At 37.9% G+C, this 22863-nt stretch overlaps 1 protein-coding gene across 1 annotated transcript in view; it reads left to right on the top strand.

Moving 5' to 3' along the window:
- unc-13-4A (BAI1 associated protein 3) overlaps positions 1-14468 on the top strand; it is a 253039-nt gene extending 238571 nt beyond the window's left edge. The window contains exons 48-56 of the mRNA XM_080174126.1: positions 893-995; positions 1594-1638; positions 2008-2109; positions 2368-2474; positions 3478-3539; positions 4529-4652; positions 12456-12569; positions 13749-13843; positions 13991-14468. Of these exons, the coding sequence (XP_080030252.1) occupies positions 893-995; positions 1594-1638; positions 2008-2109; positions 2368-2474; positions 3478-3539; positions 4529-4652; positions 12456-12569; positions 13749-13843; positions 13991-14082 (844 nt within the window). The 3' untranslated portion in view covers positions 14083-14468. The remainder of the gene's footprint in view (positions 1-892; positions 996-1593; positions 1639-2007; positions 2110-2367; positions 2475-3477; positions 3540-4528; positions 4653-12455; positions 12570-13748; positions 13844-13990) is intronic.
- Positions 14469-22863: the final 8395 nt, after the last annotated feature.

The raw sequence follows: 22863 nt of genomic DNA, 5'->3' as shown, positions 1-22863 counted from the left end.
TGATTAGCTTTTTTGTTAATCTATACATGTTAGAATTGTCCTATCGATTTAATACAAAAGGTACGATTTAGGAAGTCCGTAGGTCAATTTTAAACATGTTGCTTTTTAACCTTTTTTAACAATTGTTTTCATAAAATGTAATAATTGAAAACAAAGTTTTTCTACATTTCTAGGAAATTATATCAACTCTATAAAATCGTGGCTTTAGGGATTTTTGGTCAAAAGAAATTATTATCCTGTTAATGTTGGTTTGCCCTTTCATTTCAGAGCTTCGCTTTTTTCAATATTTGGTTCCTAAATCTGTAATAAAGTTAAATGATAGGTGTGAATTGCATGCATTAATGTGCTTTATTGTCATGGGAATCAGCATTATGAAAGGATATAATGAAAATACCAATAGGAAACTATTGTGGATATTCAACTACCATAGGGGAAAAGTGTGTATATTTAACTACTCTTGGGAAATATGCGTGGATACTTAGCTACTATTGGGGAATTTGTGGATACTCAGCTGATATTGAGCCGAATTTTTTTTTAATTTTGAAATTTGAGTATCCTCCCCCCCCCCCCCCCTCCAACAGAACTATGAACTCTGGCCGCAGCGCTTGGCTCCCTAGCCTGCCTAGCCGCAGCGCTCGGCCCATTTGCCTGCCTAACGCCAATTTTTCGGACTTATCACAGGTTTAGAGTAACTACGTACTGTTAAAATATACTTTTCTCAATTCACTTCAGTTCTTTTTTATTCTTAGGATTTTTATCATAATAAATAAAGAAGAAGAAACTTTATTCTGTATATTTATTCTACATTGTAACTAAAACATCTAGAAAATTTCATTTTTTTTTAAACTTCTAGAAGCTTATTATTTTTTTTTCTCAATATTTTTATGTTTAGATTGAATCAAAAGCTGTTGGCAGGTAATTTCCGGCGTGTAATGATGGTCCTCTGGGGATCTATTCTGGATCAACTTAAAATTCACACGGATAAATCAGCTGGGGTAAGTTTGTCTGCTGTTATTGGCTTAATTGTATTACTCTGTGACCGCTTATGAAGTAGGAAGCTTATTTCAAACTACATCAAGCATCTTTTAGACATAACTCTAAGTGGCACAAGCACTTTTTGCTTCGGGATGTGGAAAGGGGTAAAAAAGGGGAAAGATAGCGAGTAGGCTTTAATTTTCAATTTTGAAGGGAGGTTGACATCCGCTCCCCTCCCACTCGCTCGCACTTTTTTATTTAGCTTTTATAATTTGAAATGTTTCATTCAAAGTAGGAAATTAACGATACCCTAAAAGTTACAACTTCCTTATTTTAGTTACAATAAAAGCAAAAGAAAGTTTAGAAAAGAATCGTACTATTTTATAAAATGGAGGACAATATTTACCATTTTCCTATGGACCCCCCCCCCCCTTGGAAATATTCGACCAAAATGAGTTACAATACTAGCATTCAAAAATCGCCGGTTTTTTTTTTTTATAAATATGTCTTTTTCACGGAGTTCCTTTGATTTGTTTTTAAATGTTATTGATCACCCTTTCGACCCCCCTCCTCCTGTTAAAAGTTTTATTTGATTATGATTGAAAAACATTGATTTAGGAAAGAATGCCTTTGTTCTATGATAGACTTCACGATGGCCTCCAGGTAAATGTTTTTTTTTACAATGTTATTGTGATAATATTTAATTGTCTTTAATAGATGAGGATAACATCCACATAAAGTCATTAAATGTTTTTGTATGAACTTCAAAGCCTAATATTTGAAAAGGAAATTTTATTCAGACATTTTATTATTATTTTTTGTGAATATTAGATATTAGGTTAAATTTTTTATTATGTAGTCAATATTTTTTTATGTGAATCTATATTAAATATAAAATGCATCTGCTTTTACTTTGGTTGAAGATTAATTATAGCCTAAAAGGTTACCAGGATAAAAAGAGAGTTTCAATTAGTTCGTAAAGTTAGTAGGTATAATCCATCCATATAGAATGGAAAAATATATCTTTTTTAGATTTTGGGGGAGTATTTCTTATGTGAGGGCAGTGGATTAGAGCCCAGAGATATATTCAGCCAAACATACAGACATGTGGATCTGGTTTTTGGCTATGCCAAGGTATTTTTCTTATAAGGGGTTTCAAGTGGGAGATAGGGAACTTCAAATATCTTATTTTTCTTCCATATTTCTTGGAAATTCATCTTTTTAGATATTTATAAGTTTAAATAACTCTAATTGTTTTAAGTTTATTTATTTATAAAATACATAGATTTCCATTTACTTTTCAGTTAAATTTAAAAAAATAAATATCACAGAAACCAAAATAACAAATATTATGCTGCAATTGTCATTAACAAAGAAAATATTAATTTTTAGTTGAGCACAGACCAACTGATATCTGAGTATTACAAAGAAAGATTAACAGATCAGTTTAACATGGGAGTGGCGGAATTTGGTGTCCTGCTGGTCAGAGTATACTTCAGGTAATAAAATTTGGTGTCCTGCTGGTCAGAGTATACTTCAGGTATTAAAATTTGGTGTTCTGCTGGTCAGATTATACTTCAGGTAATAAAATTTGGTGTCCTGCTGGTCAGAGTATACTTCAGATAATGATATTTGGTGTCCTGCTGGTCAGAGTATACTTCAGGTAATAAAATTTGGTGTCCTGCTGGTCAGAGTATACTTCAGGTAATAAAATTTCGTTTCCTGCTGGTCAGAGTATACTTCAGGTAATAAAATTTCGTGTCTTGCTGGTCAGAGTATACTTCAGGTAATAAAATTTCGTGTCCTGCTGGTCAGAGTATACTTCAGGTAATAAAATTTCGTGTCCTGCTGGTCAGAGTATACTTCAGTTAATAAAATGGATATAGAATACGTGGATATTATTGGTTCGTTCATCCAGTAGGAGGTAAGTGGGTGAGGTAAAGGAGTTGGATGGGGGTAAAGTAATTTTAGCCCGCCGAATGTTTCAATTTATTAAAGAACATAAATATCTGGTGTAAGATCTAAGTAATGATATATTCTTTGGTATTAAAGATTATGGAAACCATATCAATGAAACAGTACCTGGCAAACGTACATAAAAAGAGAATAATTTGAGAAGTTGTTTTGTTTTTTATCTAACCTTTGTCTCCTTCTTTCCAATGGAAATATTACTACTTGGATCTTACACCACAAAATATCATGTACTCTACAATAAAGTGAAGCTTGTAGTTGGATCAAATAACGATCTACTGTCTTTACCCCACCCCCTCATCTCCTCCGTGGTAAATAAAATGACTAATAAATGAGTTCAATGTTAGAAAACCAAAATTGACGACAATTATTCACCTATTATAATACCCACGTTTATTTTCACCCAATTTCTTCCCCCTTTTTATTTCAGAGTCCATATAAGCTATGATTGGCACAGCCTTGGTATCTTTATTCTAAATATATTAAAATGACATGTACATAACTTTTGATTATTTTTTTTTATAAATTTAGACATGACAATCTTGGAATAGAAATAATATCAGCCAGAGATGTTATACCTCTAGATCCAAATGGTAATACATTTTTACTTTTTAATTAACTAGAACGATAACCTTTATAAAAGCAGAGAGAAATTAATTATTTTCCTTCCAGTATGGCTTCAAAACCGAATAATATCTGCTGGATTAGAACTGGTTATTAGAAAGCTGAAAAATAATGTATAGCATCGTATAACAGACAATTTTCCACGAATATTAAATGAAAATTCATAAAAATAATACCAGTTTTATTCATGAATCGGAATCCGCCAATATTTTGACAATCCGATAAAAATCAGATCACAGTATTGTTAAATATTTGAGCAAAAAGACGTATGTGATTTAATTTTTGTATTTAGACTGGTTGATTCTTTTAGTGGTAATTTTTTTGGCTTCCTAAAATACGTAAAATCACTACGTGAATTATAAAAATGATTAAAAAAGATGTAATTTAAAAAAAATCTTTTTAATAAAAAAGAAATCTTACACCAATTATTTTTACTTTAATTGAAAAAGAAATCCTTTAATTATTTTAAATTCATAGATTTTCAGATATTTAATAATCAGAAACCTTTAAATTTATATTTCTAAATAATAAAACCTTGCAATTTTAAACAGATTTCTTTTATAATCGTTATAATTACGTCAATGCCAAATATATTAAACTTTTGCTGAGCTAGCGATTATTAAAAACTTGAAGTAAATAATGATAATTTAACACCCATTTTCATATCTCTATTTCTATAAATGGAATCTTGATAAACAAAATTACCTTTTTGTAGATTCAAATTATTGGTGGAAAGTTTTGACATTTATTTTTTGTATCAAAATGATAAAATTTTCAAGCCAACGGATAAGAGAACGTTTATAAAACTTTGGGTACCTGTATAATTTACAGTCCAATGTCATCTCTCTCTGAGACAATGAATAAGGAAATGTTATAAAACGTTGGGGACTAGTTTTATTAACAGCCCAATGTCCCTTTCCCTCCCTGTAATCTACCTACATAATCTTTCACAATTTAGGTTTGAGTGATCCGTTTGTGATTATTGAGTTGATTCCTAAGAATGTTTTCCCCAAGACCAGCAAACAACAGACAGCTGTCCAGAGAGCTACTCTTAACCCAACTTTTGATGAAACTTTTGAATTGTAAGTATTTATAGTACATTCAAGGATAATTAAATGTATATAATCTAGGGGCTGTACTATGTAGTCTACATTTGCTTTTTATCTGTTGTGATAACTGTTTTTCATTTGGTTTTTCCCAGATTTCTGTGTATGTTTATGTGGTATCCGCCGAGGATAAATGGCAGACACCGAAGTTCAATTAGATTACGGCAGTGTGAACAGACGTGGACACCTTACTATAGAGAAGCTACGCTTCTCTAGCATTCACTAGATAATAATCAACATCTATTTCAGTTGTCACTTTATTGAAGGTCTAAAGAGTACTAAAGCTATATACAACAAACAATAATTACACAGATAGGAATAAATAATCATAACATAAAAGCATTATAATACATATACAATAGTCAGTTTGGGCAATAATGATCCCCCATCCCTGGAAAGGGTGGGGGGAATTAACAATGCAGCTTAACCATAATAAAGCTTGTCAGATTCAATCATTAATTTAAGGCATAGGGAGGGGGTCGGCAGACCCCTTCCCCAGGACTCGGGGGAGGGCCTGTGGCCCTTCCCCGAACCCCGGTCAGGGGTGCCATAGGCATGGCTCACGGTTGCCGAATACCACAACTCTCCCCTCGGAAGGCTGGGAGAGGGTTTCCCTACCAGACTTCCGACAGTGGTTGAGGCCTTCGGTCCGCTCCTTAGGGCTAAGATATATATACAAATGATAATGATTCAATGGAATCCTAGTGGTGAGTGTTTCTCAGGGCTGATGGCCTCCCAACGTGGGATAGAAGGCAGAGGCTGGCTTTGGTTGGACACGTAGTTCAGCGCCGGCAGGTGTCAGGTTGGCGGGTGGCACAGTTGTTGCTGGGACGGTCAACAGCGGGGCATTCTGGTTGTTGTTGGCAGCGGCTGGGGCACTGGCTGCCAAGTTGACCGTCTGGGCGGCAGCCTGACCTCCCGAGGGTCCGCGGGGTCGTCCAGAGGGCGGTCCTGGCCTGCCTGGGCGGTCATGCCCGCTATCGGCTGATTGCATGGACACCATTTCCTCGGTGGCTTCCCGGCCGATGGGAATGGCATCCCAGTCTACTGAAAAGTCCCGGGACTTGGCATGGGTGAGCCGGGCTCTGGCCAAGGCCTTCCTGTACAAAGTTGGATGGTACAGGAACACTTGTGACATCGCATTCATGGCTGCCCGTACACCTCCTTGTGCTGCTGCCAGGGAAATGATGGTCAGGTCCCCCAGCAGTTTGAGGATTAACAACAGCAAGCACAGTATGGCTGCGCCATCTCCCCACTCGTGAATAGCTTGCCTGAATCCAGCCCAGACATCCAGGGCGGCCTCTCCTTCCTCCGCCAGTCGGTCGATGTTGTAGGACACTATCCCATGGTCCCCTGTGGCCGAACAGCTACCTTGCTGAACGCATGAGCCATAGGACAGGCCGGTCAGCATGGCGCTTTTATACGCTGGGAACGCCAGCAGTTGCTGCCAGTCGTTCAACTCAGCCTGCGAATACAAGCCCCCTGAACTGAAGTCATCCAAGGGTTCTGTCAGCAGCTGCTTGGGCGTATCCAGCGGGGGTGGCCTCTTCTTAGGAGCGGGGGTTAACTCTATCCAGCCTTCCTCCGCGTGCACAGTCAGGGGGTATGTGGAGGAGCAGGGAATCTTGGTGGCGTGGCCGCTATACACTCGTGTCAAGGCGTCTACAAATCCTGTGGGCTCCACTGGTACTTTGTCCCAACATTCCTTGTGTTCACGGACAACATATTTGTTGCGTTGGCAGGTCAGCTGGAGCAGGACATCTCCCCTCAGCACCGAGAACGTGCTCCCCTGGACACGCACCGGGTGGGCCGGTCTAGTTGCTGGAGCTTCCAGCAATTGGCCGCTACTTCTTCTGCTGCTGTGCTTTTCATGCGTGTCTCCAGAGTAAATCCAATATAACCTGCATGTATCTGGGCCTGCAAGGGGACATCAACATCCCTGGCCGATACTCTGGGCAGCGCTGCCGCGGCTGGGTCAGCTGCCATGAACAATGCTGGGTGGTTGGTGGCATGGGCCTCAAAGTCGCAGTTCACTATTGAGGTGGGGTTGGTCATGTTGATGAAAAACTGGGCTTGATGGTCAACCAGGAACGCATCCATCACTAGGCTAGGCTGGAGGCTGCGGATCAGCCTCAAGGGGCAATCTCTTCCCAGGTGGTCCCACACGTAGGTTGCTTCCCCAGTGATGCAAGACAGCTCAGAATGGGGACATTCTAAGGCCAGGTGGTCAGATTGGGACTCCACCCGTCCATCCTCTACTACGTAGGTCTCTTCCTTGACCAGCAGCCGTCGCTCCTGGAGCACTAATTCATTGCGGTACAGCTGGCCCTCAAAGTGGACGTCCTCCCCTTCACAACCCACCCCCTCGGGGCTGTTGACGAGGGCGCCCACCATATCGAGGGTGAAGAACAGGGGATGGTTCAGCTGGAACGTCAGTGGCTGGGTCTTGCCTGGCAGCGTGTAGACTCGGTTCCTGGCCAGGTCTCGGCACGTTTCTGGATCTATCTTGGTTGGCCTCATGAGGGTGGGGACTGAGGTCACCTTGAGGTGACCCCATACCCCACACCTGAATGTCCACTGGGACACAGTGAGCTGGCAACTGTATCCTGTTGTTTCCCTAATCTTGACTTGCTGCAGGACGTGTACTTCATGGCCCAGGGGCACCTCCTGGTGTAGCGGTTCCGTGTTACACATCTTTTCTTTATTGTAGGCTGTGACGTGGGTGGGGTTGGCACAGTCCCATCCCACCAGGACGTAGCTGGTTGTAGGCCACACGGCTGCCAGCAGTAGTCCCCACAGGACCATCCACCAGTGTGAGAAGCTACCAGACAGCCATCTGCCTCGCGCACGCGGCTGGGGATCTTCGGCTCGGGTCACGGCTGCTTCTCGGGGCTGGACACGGCTGGGCTGCTCCTGGCTAGATACAAGTTTCCATTGAGCGTTATCTTGGTGTGACCGGGGCACCCCGATACCCTCCCCAATGACAGACTGGCAGGCGACTGGCGCTTGCCTGGGTGTCGGCTCCCCTAGCCCCAAGGGGTCCCTTCCCTTGTCCATGGCATGCCCAGTGGCATGGGGCTGAAGTGCGTGTGGCACAGGCTCGCCCTGACTCACGTCCCTCCCCTGCCCTAGGAACTCAGGTGCATGTGGCACAGGCAAGTCCTTATATCCCCAAATTTCAATCTCCCCAGCCTCTGGTGCAGGGGGCACAGGCAAGGCTGGGGTTTTACAATGGCTTGGATACAACACATTTGTTAAATTTAACTTATCCTGGCTCGACTGGAAGTGCTGGGCAGCTGGGTTCCTTCGGCTGGCAGGGGGCGCTGGATGGCGTGTAGTTGGGCTCTCCCTGCAGGCTGGTGGCGCTGGCTGGCTGAGGGTGACGGGTGTCACCCCTTCCTCTGGGACTGCTGGCTCGTTCCAGGATCCAGGTCTCTCGGTGGCGGCGACGGTTGTCGCCCCAGGCACCAGGTTGGGGGCTGGCTCGTTCCAGGATCCAGGTATCTCGGTGGCGGCGAGGGTTGTCGCCCCAGGCACCAGGTTGGAGGCGCTGGATAGCACCCCCCAGTCATCGCAGGTGGCGGCGCTGGGTGGCGCCCCATACATCGACTCTGATGCGCTGGCTAGCGCCTCCTGCCTCTCTCGTTCAGCGGCCGCCAGGGCCTCCCCGTACACCGCCTCAGTGACGCTGGGTAGCGCCCCTCCACTCTTGCTGGGTAGGCTCGGTCGAGCAGGCTCCATCATGTTGAGGCTAAAAGGCTGGGGCCTCAGGACTTCTGGCTCGGCGATGTTGTTGGGCTGCACAAACTCCGGCCCCAGGTGGTTGAGACTGAAGCCCAGGCCAACCCGGTTGGGTTCAGCCGCACCGCCCAGTACGTTGATCCTAGCTGGGACGGTCCCAAACTGCGGCATCCCGTCGGCTCGGCCCGCTGCGTTAGGGGCGGCTGCTTGCTGCGGTGGTGCTGGGGGCGCGCTCCCTTCCATATGGGCCACTCTGCTGGGCTTTCCTGGGGGAGCACCCTTGTCGGCGGTGCGCCTGCGGCCGGCTACCTGGTCCCAGTCAGCTCTGCACTCGGCCGCCGTGTGGCCGGCATAGTGGCAACGCTCGCACTTGGCAGAACGGTCACAGCGTGGCTGGGTGCGTCTCTCTTCTAGGCTGACTTCCATAGGCGTCGGGCAGTCTCGAGCTCGGTGGCCTTTCCCTTGGCAGCGGAAACAGCGGCCTGGAACCTTGTCATCTGGAGCAACCTTCCCCATCTGGTGGAGACCCGGAGCCAAGGCGCCAATCTCCATTGGCTCCGACTCGTCATATTGGGGCAACTGGATGCTGGCTGATCCTGTGAGCCCGTCGGTAGCGTCCACTAGGCACACACCCTCCTTCAGCTGCTTGGTAATCATTGTGACGGTGAACATGGCTCTCCGTGTGTACTCAGGTACACTGGTGATCTCATGACTCATCATTTCACGTTTCACATTAGCGTTACGAATGCCACGATTTAATTCGTCCACTAACAACTCGAGATCCTCATGGCTGTAGGTGTCCCTATACAAGGCACACTTTGTTGATATGTATGCTTGTATAGGTTCTGTCGAGTGTTGCCTGTAATCCCTAAACGCTTGTTTAAGCGTCTGGGATTCAAAGGCGGGACGAAATAACATTTCACACTCGGCCTTGACCTGTTCGTAGGTCAAGGCTTGGCCTGCCTCGCCAAACAGATGAGAAGCCATTTCCGCCGCTTGCCCTACCAGTGACAGTAAAAGGGCGTTGCGGCGGTTGAGGGAGTCATGGGGCGGCACGCGGTAAGCCGCCCATGACATCTCGAGTCTGCGGATGTGGGAGCTCCAAGATTGCTTGGGCGGTCCTCTATACTCCGGCAGGTTACTCAGCATCAGCTTGCGGTACTCGGCTGGAGCCGGCTGAGGGTCATCCTGGAGCCATCCTGGGGCTTGGTCGCCTCCTGGCGCTTGCGGCTGTTCCATCGGGTCAACGGTTCAACGGCGGGACACAAGGATATAAGGCAATATTATAAATGGTTTGTCACTTGAGGCTTTCTAGCCTAACAGCCAACACTGTTTTATCACTAGGTTGGTAGTTTAGTTACAAAGATATAACTTAGCTGTACTTATCACTAGTTGGATTCTGAGGTTATAGAGTAGGCTGGTAGGGGTAGATAGGTGTTGAGGGTCTGAACTGCTGTCAGGAACTGATTTGGTTTTCCTTTATCACACTATAGATAGGAGGGAGAAGCTTGTAATTCTTTATCTTTCTAAAAATACCTCTGTTAGATGCTATGGAGTAGCTCCGCTCCGGTGTGTGTGTGTGTGCGTGAAATCTCCTGTCCTTGCAACGCGCTTACGCACCGTCAAATCCGCGCACACAGGTAAAACGCGCACTTATCCCTCAACTCGCTCTCTCATTGGTCCGCTTTGTCCGTTGAATTTTATGATATTTCCGCACTCCGTTGCGCGACCCGTAAATGGCGCTCTGTGTTCCCGGTCACTAGCTCCACACCGTGGGCGGACTTAGTCAAGTGTGGGTAGGAGGGGGGAAGCGCGTGAGGGGACGGGGTAAATCCGTCCGTTCCCCCTGTGAGGAAGGGGGGAGTGCTGTGGGTTTGAGGTAACTGTGTGATGAGGTAATGGTGCCCTTTCTCCTTAATCCTAGGCTTATCTGTTATGTCACCTTGATTGTATTTCCTTAAATGGAGAGTGGGCCCCTCCCTTTCCTCTGGAATAAGGGGTGTATTTTTGTTGTGCTGTAGGCTTGGGGTGGTTAGATTGTTTATCAGGGCATTGTTATATTACATCTAGCTTCTATTTTTGTCCTTATCACAATACATAACAGATTTGTTTACCAAACCCGTTCTATTTTTAGTTGTTATCACAATACACAACAAATCCAAGCCTGTTCTATTTTTAGTTTTATCACAATACACAACAAATTGTTTGCCAATCTTTGCTCATAAATCTATTGTTTAACCATCACACTAGGGTGGTAATCCCTACAATGTGATATAATATCTGCTTTTCTAGATGGGTGGCTGCGTTGTAGCCTCTCAGGATACTTGGAGTTGACGTAGTTTTCTCTGCTTTGGTGCACTACACTCGTATGTTGGCTCGCAGCTCGCAGCTATGTGGCGTGTTTCAGCCTATCGGCGGCAGGGAATGTCCCGTCCTGCTAGCGCCGCTGATCCAAATCCGGCTGATGGCGGCAGGGAATGTCCCGTCCTGCTAGCGCCGCTGGTTCGGATCCTGCTATCTCTTGCAGTAAGGTTGGCCTAGTTTCAGCCGTTTGCACTTATTTGGCGTGTTTCAGCCAGTCCGCAGGCCTGTTTCAGCCTTTTGAGCGCCCAATTCTCCGTTAGATGTCGGCGCTTCTCGCGGTTCTCCGTCAAGTTTCGCTGTTTCACTTCCACAACTGCCGGATGCAGAGTTAGACCTTGCTATCCAGGGTGGGTAATTCAGGTTGCTTGTGTCAGTTTTGCCAGTTTCACTGCTGGGAGTACCTTAGCCTCAGCTGCGCGTCTGCTCTACACTTGTGGTTTGCCGTAATCTCACACAGCTGTCACCAAAAGTTGTGGTATCCGCCGAGGATAAATGGCAGACACCGGAGTTCAATTAGATTACGGCAGTGTGAACAGACGTGGACACCTTACTATAGAGAAGCTACGCTTCTCTAGCATTCACTAGATAATAATCAACATCTATTTCAGTTGTCACTTTATTGAAGGTCTAAAGAGTACTAAAGCTATATACAACAAACAATAATTACACAGATAGGAATAAATAATCATAACATAAAAGCATTATAATACATATACAATAGTCAGTTTGGGCAATAATGATCCCCCATCCCTGGAAAGGGTGGGGGGAATTAACAATGCAGCTTAACCATAATAAAGCTTGTCAGATTCAATCATTAATTTAAGGCATAGGGAGGGGGTCGGCAGACCCCTTCCCCAGGACTCGGGGGAGGGCCTGTGGCCCTTCCCCGAACCCCGGTCAGGGGTGCCATAGGCATGGCTCACGGTTGCCGAATACCACATTTATAAGATATAAGATATAAGATATAGTCACTCTGTATTAATGGATTTATTAATACTTGCATCTTACACCATCTTATCATGTACTCTAATAAAGTGAAACTCGTAGCTAGCTGAAATAACAATACCCCCCAATACATAACCTTTACCACTTCCCCTCCCCTCCTACTGGATGATGGTCATGGTATTAGCAACCTAAATTGACGATAATTTTACCCCTGTAATATCCATGTTCAATCTATATCCATTTCTGTATTTGATACAAATATACATTTAATTAGATTATTTAGCATAACTTGTTTAACAAATTCTCTTAGATGTTGGAATGAACTTAATTATTCAGCAAACTGTTTGTAAACAATGACAAAAAAAGTCCATTTGTAGCGCAGAGTTTACACACATAATTAAACCAAAAAAAAACCGAAAATGATAACTAAACTATATATCTATCACAGATCTAAAGGAATAAGTCATTAGACGATAGTGTACTCCCTCAATTATAATCAACTACATGACACCTTATGTTCAGTTAAAAAGTTTCTTAAAGAAATGCTATACCTATAGATGCTTACTCTTGCTATTTCAGTAGTAACAGCATTGAGCATTGAGAGAATCTAGTTTCATAATTAACTTTACTCTATCGGATGGGATTATTTTTTACATTGTAAATTCTGCGTCAAGCTATCTACCATGCTAATCTAATGTTCCACCAAAGACATAGAACTTATTATTTTAGTAATATAAGCCGTGAACAATGTAGAGAAGCTGGGGCTATGATTAGCTTTACCCTCATGGATTGGGATGTTCTGACTGCTGATGATTTTGGTGGTGAAGCTTTTATAGCTCTCAGGTTAGAAATTTAACTTTCTTATCATATTCATATTCATTTTATATTATCAGGTTAAAAGTATTTTATAGATTTTTTAGGAAGGTTGTTGGTTCGATTCTTGGACCAAACTGCATAAAAGACGTTGAAAACAGTATTAAATTCTAAAATTTTAGTTATCACAAAAACAAGCACAACTTGCACACCATCCGGAATTCAAATCAAATTGTGAAACTAAATGGTTTCCCCCAAAATGTCTAGTCGAGCACAGAAACAACCCTTTCTATTTAAAAAAACCTTTCACATTTGGAAGGGGGGGGGGGATTGTGTATGCCCCCTTCTTATTTTCAATTTATTATATTTAGAAATTGGATGGAATTCTGTTTTAACTGGATACTTTGAGGGAGCACCTATGGTTGTCATATCATAAAAATCTAATCAAATAACGCAAATTTTCTTTAAAATCATAAGTTGATTGCAGTTTATGCTGCGACTGCCGTTACTACCAGTATAATACATACAATTTAATCAGGGCTCGCCAGCTGCCTGTAAGCCTCAAGCAAATTAACAATTTTAAATATCAACTGCAAGCTCAATTTCTACCAAAATATGGCAATCTCTCTGTTCCAAACGGGTTTAAATTTGAGGCTTAGTAGTGGCTGACGCGTGGCTGCCGAGCCCTAAATTGAGAGTTCCTACATACTATTGCATAATGCAAATTTTACTAAAAAATTCATACTTTACACAATACATGGTCCAAGAAAAAAATCTCTTGAGACTTTAAATTTGCAGATAAACAAATATGTAAATATTTCTGCAAACAAATATATTTTGTATGTTCAGTGTTAAGCAAGTTTTGTAACACATTAGATAACAAATAAAACTTTAACCCTTTTGATCAATGTAATCTTTTTTCCATTAACGAATAATTATCTTGTTAGGGAGAGCTACTTCTTCGCTTTTAATTTATCATCTAGAGACATTGCACGACCTTTGACTGGAAATCTTAACTGCGAATGGTAATGAGCTGCTGCACATGTTTGTTGGCAAGGCATTAGTGTCATATGCAAGACATCGCAGCAGTAGGTACCATTACGCGGTTCGGACCAGATTCGAAAACGATACGATAGCAAGCAGGCACGCTATGACCACTGGTTTCCATTTAATGATAGAAAAAAGCTAATTATGTCATTGTCTATTTAGTTGTGTGCCGGGTGTTGAACAAGGATCCTCTACGGTTGAAAACTTCCATGGGTTGAAACCAATTCATCTTCCCCTCATGTTCCAGAAAAATAAAGGTAAGTTTGGCGCTGAAATATGTTTACAAATTTTCTAGGAAACTTCTACTAAGACGACATTTAATATTTGTTTTAAACATATATGAAAAAAGTTACAAGTATAGTATCAAATGCTTTTCTTCAATCATAAAATATAATATTTTTTAGATCACCCTATCCTTGGGACACTAGAAGGCAGAAAAGGAGATAGAATCGCACAAGAGTTTGTTAAGAAACAAAAAATGAGAATGCAGGAGTAAAAAAATATATATAATCTAAATAACACTTCAAATAAAGCTAAGATTTAAACATAAAGGTACATAAATAGATTGCAGCGCATTGGAATATTTTATTTAAAATTTTAATTAAATGCATTGTTCTTTCAAATTAAAATATTTTTTATAGAAGAATTTGGATAAAAACTCTTTAAAAAAAGTAATTTTCTTTCAGATATAACACGTCATCTTACACATGCAATCCATTTGTGTACTTAATTAAAAAAAATCTTTTTCATCCAAATAAAAACTAAATGTCTGTATGTAACTATAATGTTTCGTAAACATTTGTGGTTGTTAAATATTAATTATGAAATTAAAAGTTGTTTATCTATCTGTTTGTAAATCAAATAAAAGTGTTAAAAGTTTTATTTATTATTCTATTTTAAAATGATTATTTTGGTTTAAAACGATGAATGTTATATGTTGCACTTCTTAAAACATAACCTAGCCAAAAAAAAAGTTTTAGCAGTAAAATTTTAAAGAAGTTTTGCTTTTGTAATGTACAATTTTGGAATTGTGATTATAACAGCATTGTAGTAACTTGAAATTGGTTGTACCCTCCCCCAAAATAGTTATAAACCTTCCCGGGACATATGAGAAGCTACCCTGTAAAGGAGAACCTGATCGGTTCACTGGTTAGCAAGATCTTTTGGTACAGACAAACACACATACTGTTACTTTATTATAAGGAAAGAACACAAAGTTGTTGTTCTTTTCATCCACTCTACTGTAGAAACACATATTATAGTGATTTCTGTCAAAATGCCAAGCAATTTAAATTACTTTAATACGAGGGTGGGGGGCTATATTTTATTTTAGCTAAACACCTACCCTGCAGGGCTATCCTGTACCTATTATAACCTTCCCTAGCTTAAGGTAACAATTGAAACAAACAAAAATCTATCCCAACTTATTTTTAATTTTTAAAAATAAAGGGTTTACATGCTCGATTAGGCAATTTGAGGGAAATCACCCAAAAAAAATGAAATTATGCGCGAAAAAAGTTGGTTCATATAAACTTTTCAAACCCTTTGTTCAAACTTTTACAAAAAACAAGAATAACACATCCATAAAACCGAAGCTAAAAGAAGGTGGAAGAACAAACGAACATTAACACTAGTGTAGAGCTTCAAAAATTAATAAGCAGAATGTCAATCTTCAAGTCTTAACAAAATTGTATATAAATTGTTACAAAAGTGTGTAAATACAGGTTAAATTATATTCGAGGACTTGATCATATAAATTATTCGATTAAAATAATGTCTTTGGTGTCATTGTTCCCAAAATCAGATGAATAGGATGATTATCCCAAGTAAATGTTCCCAAATAGGTTTAAATCCGTATGCTTTAAATGGACATATGTACTTTCGGTTAACGATTATAGAGTTGCTACGATTTATAAGTAACAGGAATTATTATGCAAAGTCTAAAAATATAGGATGGTTCTAACTTGAATAAAATAGCGTAAACATATGTATATACCATACGAACGGACGGACTTAAAGAAAAGTATTGCTTTTAAAAATAGTTTGAAAGAGTAAAATGTAATTTTGTCTAGAGGCTGAAAAATACAAAGAAGGCATCTTAACTTTTTTAGTTTTTATTTTAAATAGCTAGTCGGTGTTTTTAGAAAGTAGTAGATGTAAAATTTTCCATAGAATTTAGACATGCATTCGTTTTTTTTTGTAGACCTCTTATTTTTTAAGTAATTTAAGATTTTTAAAAAATAATTAAGTGGGTTTTAAGGTACTAGAACGCAACAAAAAAAAGAAGAAAATTGCCATTATGAACAAAAATAGTAAGATCTTTAATTTGACACCTTCAAGGGTGATAAAAGGGAAATGCAGTTCTTCATAAAATGTTGTTTCATGGGGTTGTAAACATCCCCTTCTACACGCTTATGATCCAAAATATTTCAGACTATATTGTAACACCCTTTTTCCAAAATGAGCATGTTTATGGGTTGAACTTGTTTTTGAGCGAAGGCATTCCCCCCTACTTTTACTGTAAATGCCGCTCATCTGACATAGCAGTGGTAGGTTTTTATTTTGTCTTTAGTTATAAAATTTATTTAGGCTAAGATTCGAACCTGTCTCTACCCTGTGCCGAATGCTATAGAAATCGATATTACTATTACTTGGATGTTGCTCCAGATTTTCATGTACTCTAAGAAAGTAATTCTCACAGCTGGCTAAAGCTACAATACCCCAATCCACCCCCTGGATGAACAAACTATAATAAACGAGGTCCACATTATGCTAGCTAAATGGCGACAAATTTTCCTTTGTTTATATATACACGTATTCTATATACATTGCTATAGTAAACCAGTTTTAAAGAATATAAAAATATAAACGGACATTGGAATTAAGAGTAGAAAAAAGCCTTCTATCACATTTTCTACCGAATCCAACTTTTGAATAGAATAGTTTAAGTAAAGCGACACTTTTCAAGTTTGAGAGCTTAAACAAGAATTATTTATAAAATATTTTCTCGTATTCATTCGAATCCGGTGGATAGGAACCGGTTCTCACCCATACGAAAAAACTATGTCTAGCATCGTATTATATCCAGCTTTCTACGAATATAAAAATGTACAATCATAAGATTAAAACCAGTTTTTTTAGCCCGTGCCTACGGCACCTAGGGGCTAAAAAACTGGTTTTAATCTTATAATTGTACATTCTATATCCGCGGAAAGCCGTTTATAATACGATGCGAGAAATAACTATAATCTACATTTCTAATTATATACTGCCATGCTAGTTATATCTATTTCAAGTTAAAATTCAAAAACTTTTTTATTTTTTTATTTAAATTCTTTAAAGATAAAATAGATTCTACTTTTTTAAAGCTAATCTATAATTTGAAATGTCCATTTGAAAACATGATTTTCTTATAAAATACATTTTTTAAAGAATCTCTTTACAAAGGAGCATTTAGTATGTTATCTAATAAGTCCTTGGTTTATCAGTAATGCTCTGATGAAATTTCTGTAAGAAAATTTATCATGATTGTCTATTATAATAAATTGATGTTTTTTTTACATCTATTTAAATGTCAGAGGTAAAGACTGAATAGTCTGTATTACTTATCAGCACTTTTTAAAAAAATTATTTTTAAAATTTTTTCAAATGCTTTAAAACTGAAAAATAGATTCTTTTGTTGGTTTTTTTCCCTGTTAAATGAGAAGATGGATACAAAATGTCCTTATAAACTGCTATTTATTTTTGATGAACAACATTTTAGAGCTTTGAAATTTTGATTTTAGCCCTTTGGAGATGGTATGATTTTTATTTTACCCATATTGAACAAAATGAAAAAATCGGCTATTATGGGTTAGTTTTAAAATTTTTTTTTAATAAGATGAAGTAACAACAATGATTCTGTATATACCCAAAAGGATTTTTTCTTCAGTTAAAAATCGAAGTAGAAATTAAGTAAAAACTGTTTAATTTTCCTCTAATATTTTCACTGAAAATGGTACCTCCTGCAAAAAAGGCTGCATTTTAGATTTTATTGAAAAGTGAAAAGTCCCAATTCAGGTTCTGACACAAAAGTCAAAGCACCTTTATACGCACTGTGTACCATACAAACTGACGGACTTATGGGCCTTAATTATAGAAAAGTATTGCTTTTAAAAATGGTTTGAAAGAGTAAAATGTAATTTTGTCTGGGGGCTGAAAAATAAAAATTTTAATATAAAATTTTTAGAAAATAAATAAACTTTGTCAATAGTTGTATATGTACGTATACGAACTATATTCTTTAAGAATACCTTTCAAATTTTGGTTTTGGCCATAACCGTCTTAGAAGAAATGCTCCTTATTGAAACCCACATTTACTAAGTCTGCCGCAAAGTTAGTTGCCTTTGGACTAATTGCACAATCTTTGTCTTGAGATCCTTAGTGTAATTGGTAACAATTAAGGTATGTTGCAAATTATTTTTGCAACATTGTAAAAAGACAATTAGACGAGCGCGCTTAAGTGTGCATGTGTTTTTAGGTATTGCAAGCACTCAGTTAGTTTTGTGCATATGTATCTTTTCTATAAATACAACATAAAGATTTAAATGAATATAAATGAAAGTTATCGTGTTATTGCAAATTTGAAGGCATTGCCACCTTATTTCACAGGACTTGGTATTTAAAGGAAATATTTTATATATATATTTTTTTTTTTTGGGGGGGGGGGTAGTGCCTAACCCTTAAACTTATTTGATCTATAATTAAGCAAAATCAACTTACCTGATTTTGCAAATTAATATTGTGTGTGTTAATGATTATATCATTTGGGAAAAAATATTTACATTAAAAACATTCAATAATGTTAATTCTAATTTTCTAGCGCTCTGTTTAAAAATGCAACATTTTTTTTGACCTATTAATAGATTTTAAGGTATAAATTGATAAACATCACCCTTGATTACAATCAAAATTACTCCTTTTTGGAGTAAAATTAATGGTTGAAAAGATTTGAACCAATTATTTGCAACAGACTAATTAATTTCAATAGAAGTACCCAAAGTTTTTTCATCCAATGATTAAGATGACGTGGTGATAAATCTTTGGGTACCAGTGTAATTTCACTTCTCTTGTTGCACTGCTTGTGAACAATATTTTTATTTTTTCATAGAAAATGCAAATCTAAAGATGAAAATATACCTTATTAAACTAACAAGGATAAATAAAAGCGCATAAAAGAAGCTTAGGATGCATATTGTTATTATTGTTATATTTCAAACTTTTAGCTTTTCAAGTAAAATTAAGTTGAATCATCATGTTTTATGATATTTTCAAAAGTTTTACCAATTCAGTGACATTTTCTTGTCGTTTGAGTGCATGTTTAGACACCTAGGGGTTATATATACCTCCTAACACTGAAATACACCCCTCTAGATGTCTGTAATACACCCCCTTCAAATTTGGTTTACGATCTCACAAAAATTACAAAATACGATCTCCCATTCAAAAACTGGCGTAAAAACTCTGGGGAATTTAATTAATTCTTGACTGGCTTGTTAGGGTTCAAACTTTTCCACCAATAATATTGTTATTCGGAACGGGAAATTTTTTAATAAAATTAGATACATAATTCATTGTTTTATGCCTTAAGATCCCTGGCATGGTTACCTTAGCTACTCCCTATAAATTCCAGTTTGAGTTTAGTAGGGCAGATAAAACCTGCGGCCAAATTTCGGCATAACTAAAGACGTTAAAAATGGGTCCTTCTGCTGCTATGACAGGTCCGCGAAATTAATAGTAGTGGAAATGCCTTGGCCCAAAAACAGATCTATTGTATAGATGTATATACAAACAACTATCTCCATTCCTTTTTTAAAGACCTCTTTCGTCGGCTTCTAAATTATTTTCTGCTACTTAGCTGTGTTAATATAAGCGACACCATTGGTTGATTTTTAATGACCCAATAGAAAGGTTGCACAAGGCGGTTGCGATTATTATTCTTTAAATTACAATAAATAAAAAAATATGAAAAATTTAAGCGGATCAAAAATATTTACCTGCCGGAGCGTATATATCTGAAACCGATATTGAATGCGCTAAATGATATTGTCTGCCCCACTATATATATATACAATGTTGTTCAATCTAGTCCGCAAAAAAATAATTTTGCTAAATTTACCAACTCTGCTAGTATCACAATCCAAATACGCTGTATTTAAAAAGATTATCTTTAATTTGGTCTTATAGTTAAATGTCTGGAATTAACGTACAGGTTGGTTGAGGAAATGGGGTAATTTTTAAGAACTTTAAAATGAAGTAAATATTCTACCCCATAACAAATTTCCACTCCCCCTTTGCTTTATATCTCCTTCACTTCTATCCTTTCCCGTTATAATTGCTTTCAGCTTCGCAACTATTGGATTGGACGTTATCGTCCTTGATTAAAATTATAGATTAACGGTTTCACAGAGTAAATTGAGTTGTATTATATTTTTTGGAATAAAACTATAATAGTTATTTTTTGCATCGTATTATAAAGAGCTCTTAGCGAATATAAAAAAAGGATTTTAGACGATAAGATACATGATTTTTCAGTGTGGCTGAGATCCGGTTCTTACCCAGCATCTACTAAAGTGGTTTTGTTTCTTTAGAAAGGTTGCATTGACATGTCGTTAATTTTCAATTAGTTTTTTTTGTGACGTATTTAAAGAAAATGACTTATTAATATGGCCTTAATTGTTTTTTATTTGCCACCATTTTTCTAAAAATAAGAAATTACAAATTAATGCCTGATTAAATATAAAAATTAAGGTTGGTTCAACACGTCATTTTCTATTTTTTCCACATATTAATATACAGGGGCGTTCAAGCTTTTTATTTTGGGGGGGGTAAAAATTTTTTAGGGGGGGGGGGGTAATTCGTGTTTTGGGGGGGTAAAATGGCGCGCAAAGCAAGCCGCAAATTTTATTTTACCCCCCCCCAAAATTTTTACCCCTGGGGTAAAATTTGCTTGGGGGGGGTAATTACCCCCCCTGAAATCTGAAATTTTTTAGGGGGGGGGGGTAATTCTTGTTTAGGGGGGGGGGGGGGGTAAAATGGCGCGCAAAGCGCGCCGCAAATTTTTTTTACCCCCCCCCAAAATTTTTACCCCGGGGGTAAAATTTGTTTGGGGGGGTAATTGCCCCATTACCCCCCCCCCCCCTTGGACGCCTATGTTAATATATTTTATAGAATTACATATCAATATCACAGTATATAAAATAAATAATGTGGAATCAAAACGTCCTTAATTTGTAGTAAGTCATAATTTAAATGACATATTGAAAAATAAGGACGCATTAAAATGATCTTACATGTATTTAAAAAGGAGATGGAACAAATAGTTACTGATTTTGACACCAGATGGCAGTTGAAATCACTCATTGTTTAGCTTTGTTTTCTCAATGTTTTGACCTTATTTTTAGTTTGACAATTATTATTTTGTAATGAAATGAAAAATTTTAGTACTACAGACACCACTATGAATTTATATTTTAGTTCCTTTTTGCATGTATTTTATGAAAACTAATTTTTTTGGTAAGACCTTTTACAAAGAATAGAACCATATATATAGGTCAAGAAACTTTTTTAGTAAATAATGATTCAATTGAAACATATTATGTGTTTGATTCAAAATTAATAGATAAATTTTAACTCTGAATTATATCTATTTAATATTTTGTTTGTAAGTAAATAATATATTACCAAATTTGGTAGCCATATTGTTTTTTTTGACGTTCTATAAAAATTCGACGTCTTAATACAGCCTTAAACAGTTAGGGAGTTGAATCCATTTTTATAGAAGCAGAAATATAATCTATGATTATGGTTTGGACCCTCTAAAACTGTAATCTACCCTTCCACTTTCCCCTCTCTTGGTGAAGATATCTTCAACGCCAATACGATTTTTGAAATATAAGATTCCACTTTTGTCTCTCTTGTTGAAGATATCTTCACCAAGAGAGGCAAAAGTGGAATCTTAAATTTCAAAAATCGTATTGGCGTTGAAGATATCTTCAACAAGAGAGACAAAAGTGATTTAAATTGAATTAAATTTTATCATTTTATTTACCACAAATAATAAAAAAAATAATACAATTTTGAAAGTTTGGCGGCCATCTTGTTTTTCTGGACGTTTTAAAAGAAATTTGACGTGTCAATGCGTTTTTATTTAATATAAAATGTCATAAAATTCAAAATATTGTTATTATTTACATTTTTTTGTGACGTTTTTTTAAAGATAACAACGTATTTTTGGTACACAATACGAACTTTAAAAAAATAAAAAAAATATGAAACGTCATTTGTATAGTAATAAAAAAGTTACGTCATTAAGGACGCATTAATGCCTTAAAATAATGCGATACAAGTATATGCTGGGTATCCACCGGATATTTATCAGTTTCGAAGCCATACTGGAAAAATATTTCTGACGAAGCCATTAATCACTGTTCTGTATACAAATGTTTCATATTTGCTTAAATGGCATATATTCAAAGCGGGCATTTCAAAAGTTTTAAAATATCCAAAATCTATCAACATAAAGGTTCAGAAAAAAAACATTCTGTCTATATATGAATATGTAAACTTCTGTTAATATGAGAATATCTCCTTTTTATTTATTGTGATGTAATGGATAAATTATTACTTTTTAGATATTACACAAAATTTTCAAGTTTTCTAATTAAGAGAAACTCGCAGCGGGCTAAAATAACAATAACCCCATCCACCCCCTTTACCCCATTTCCTCCCCTCCTACTGGATGAAAGAACTGGCCATTAAATAAGTTCAATGTAAGCAACCTGATTTGATGAAAATTTTTCTCCTGTCATAATATTCACGTATATTCTATATCAATTTGATTTGCACTGTATTTATAAAGAAGCCTCTAACAAATTTGAAAAAGGGGGAGGGGGGCAGGTATAATATGGAGAAAGGGTTGCGAAGCAGAGCAAAAAAAGTGGGACAGTTCAGCCAAAAAGAGAGAGGGGTAGGCTTTTCACCTTTTTTACTAACAGACTTACTGACAAACCATTAATGTAAAAAATCGTCTCTTTATCTGAGGATTTTTAAAAAAAATATTTAGGTAATGAGTAAAAACGAATGGACCGTAAAGTAAAAAGTATTGTTTTAAATTTTCTGAAAAAAAATAATTTTTTTAATTTTAATGAAACATATAAAATCAGTATGTTCTGATTTTTTTGTTTTACTATTAAACTGACTTCGCTTATACTTTTGCCAGTAAAAAAAACTTTTATAA

This window comes from Acartia tonsa, chromosome 10, assembly GCF_053477335.1.
Source record: "Acartia tonsa isolate MP-2025a chromosome 10, ASM5347733v1, whole genome shotgun sequence".
Lineage (NCBI taxonomy): Eukaryota > Metazoa > Arthropoda > Copepoda > Calanoida > Acartiidae > Acartia > Acartia tonsa.
This window is presented reverse-complemented; position numbering and strand designations above follow the sequence as displayed.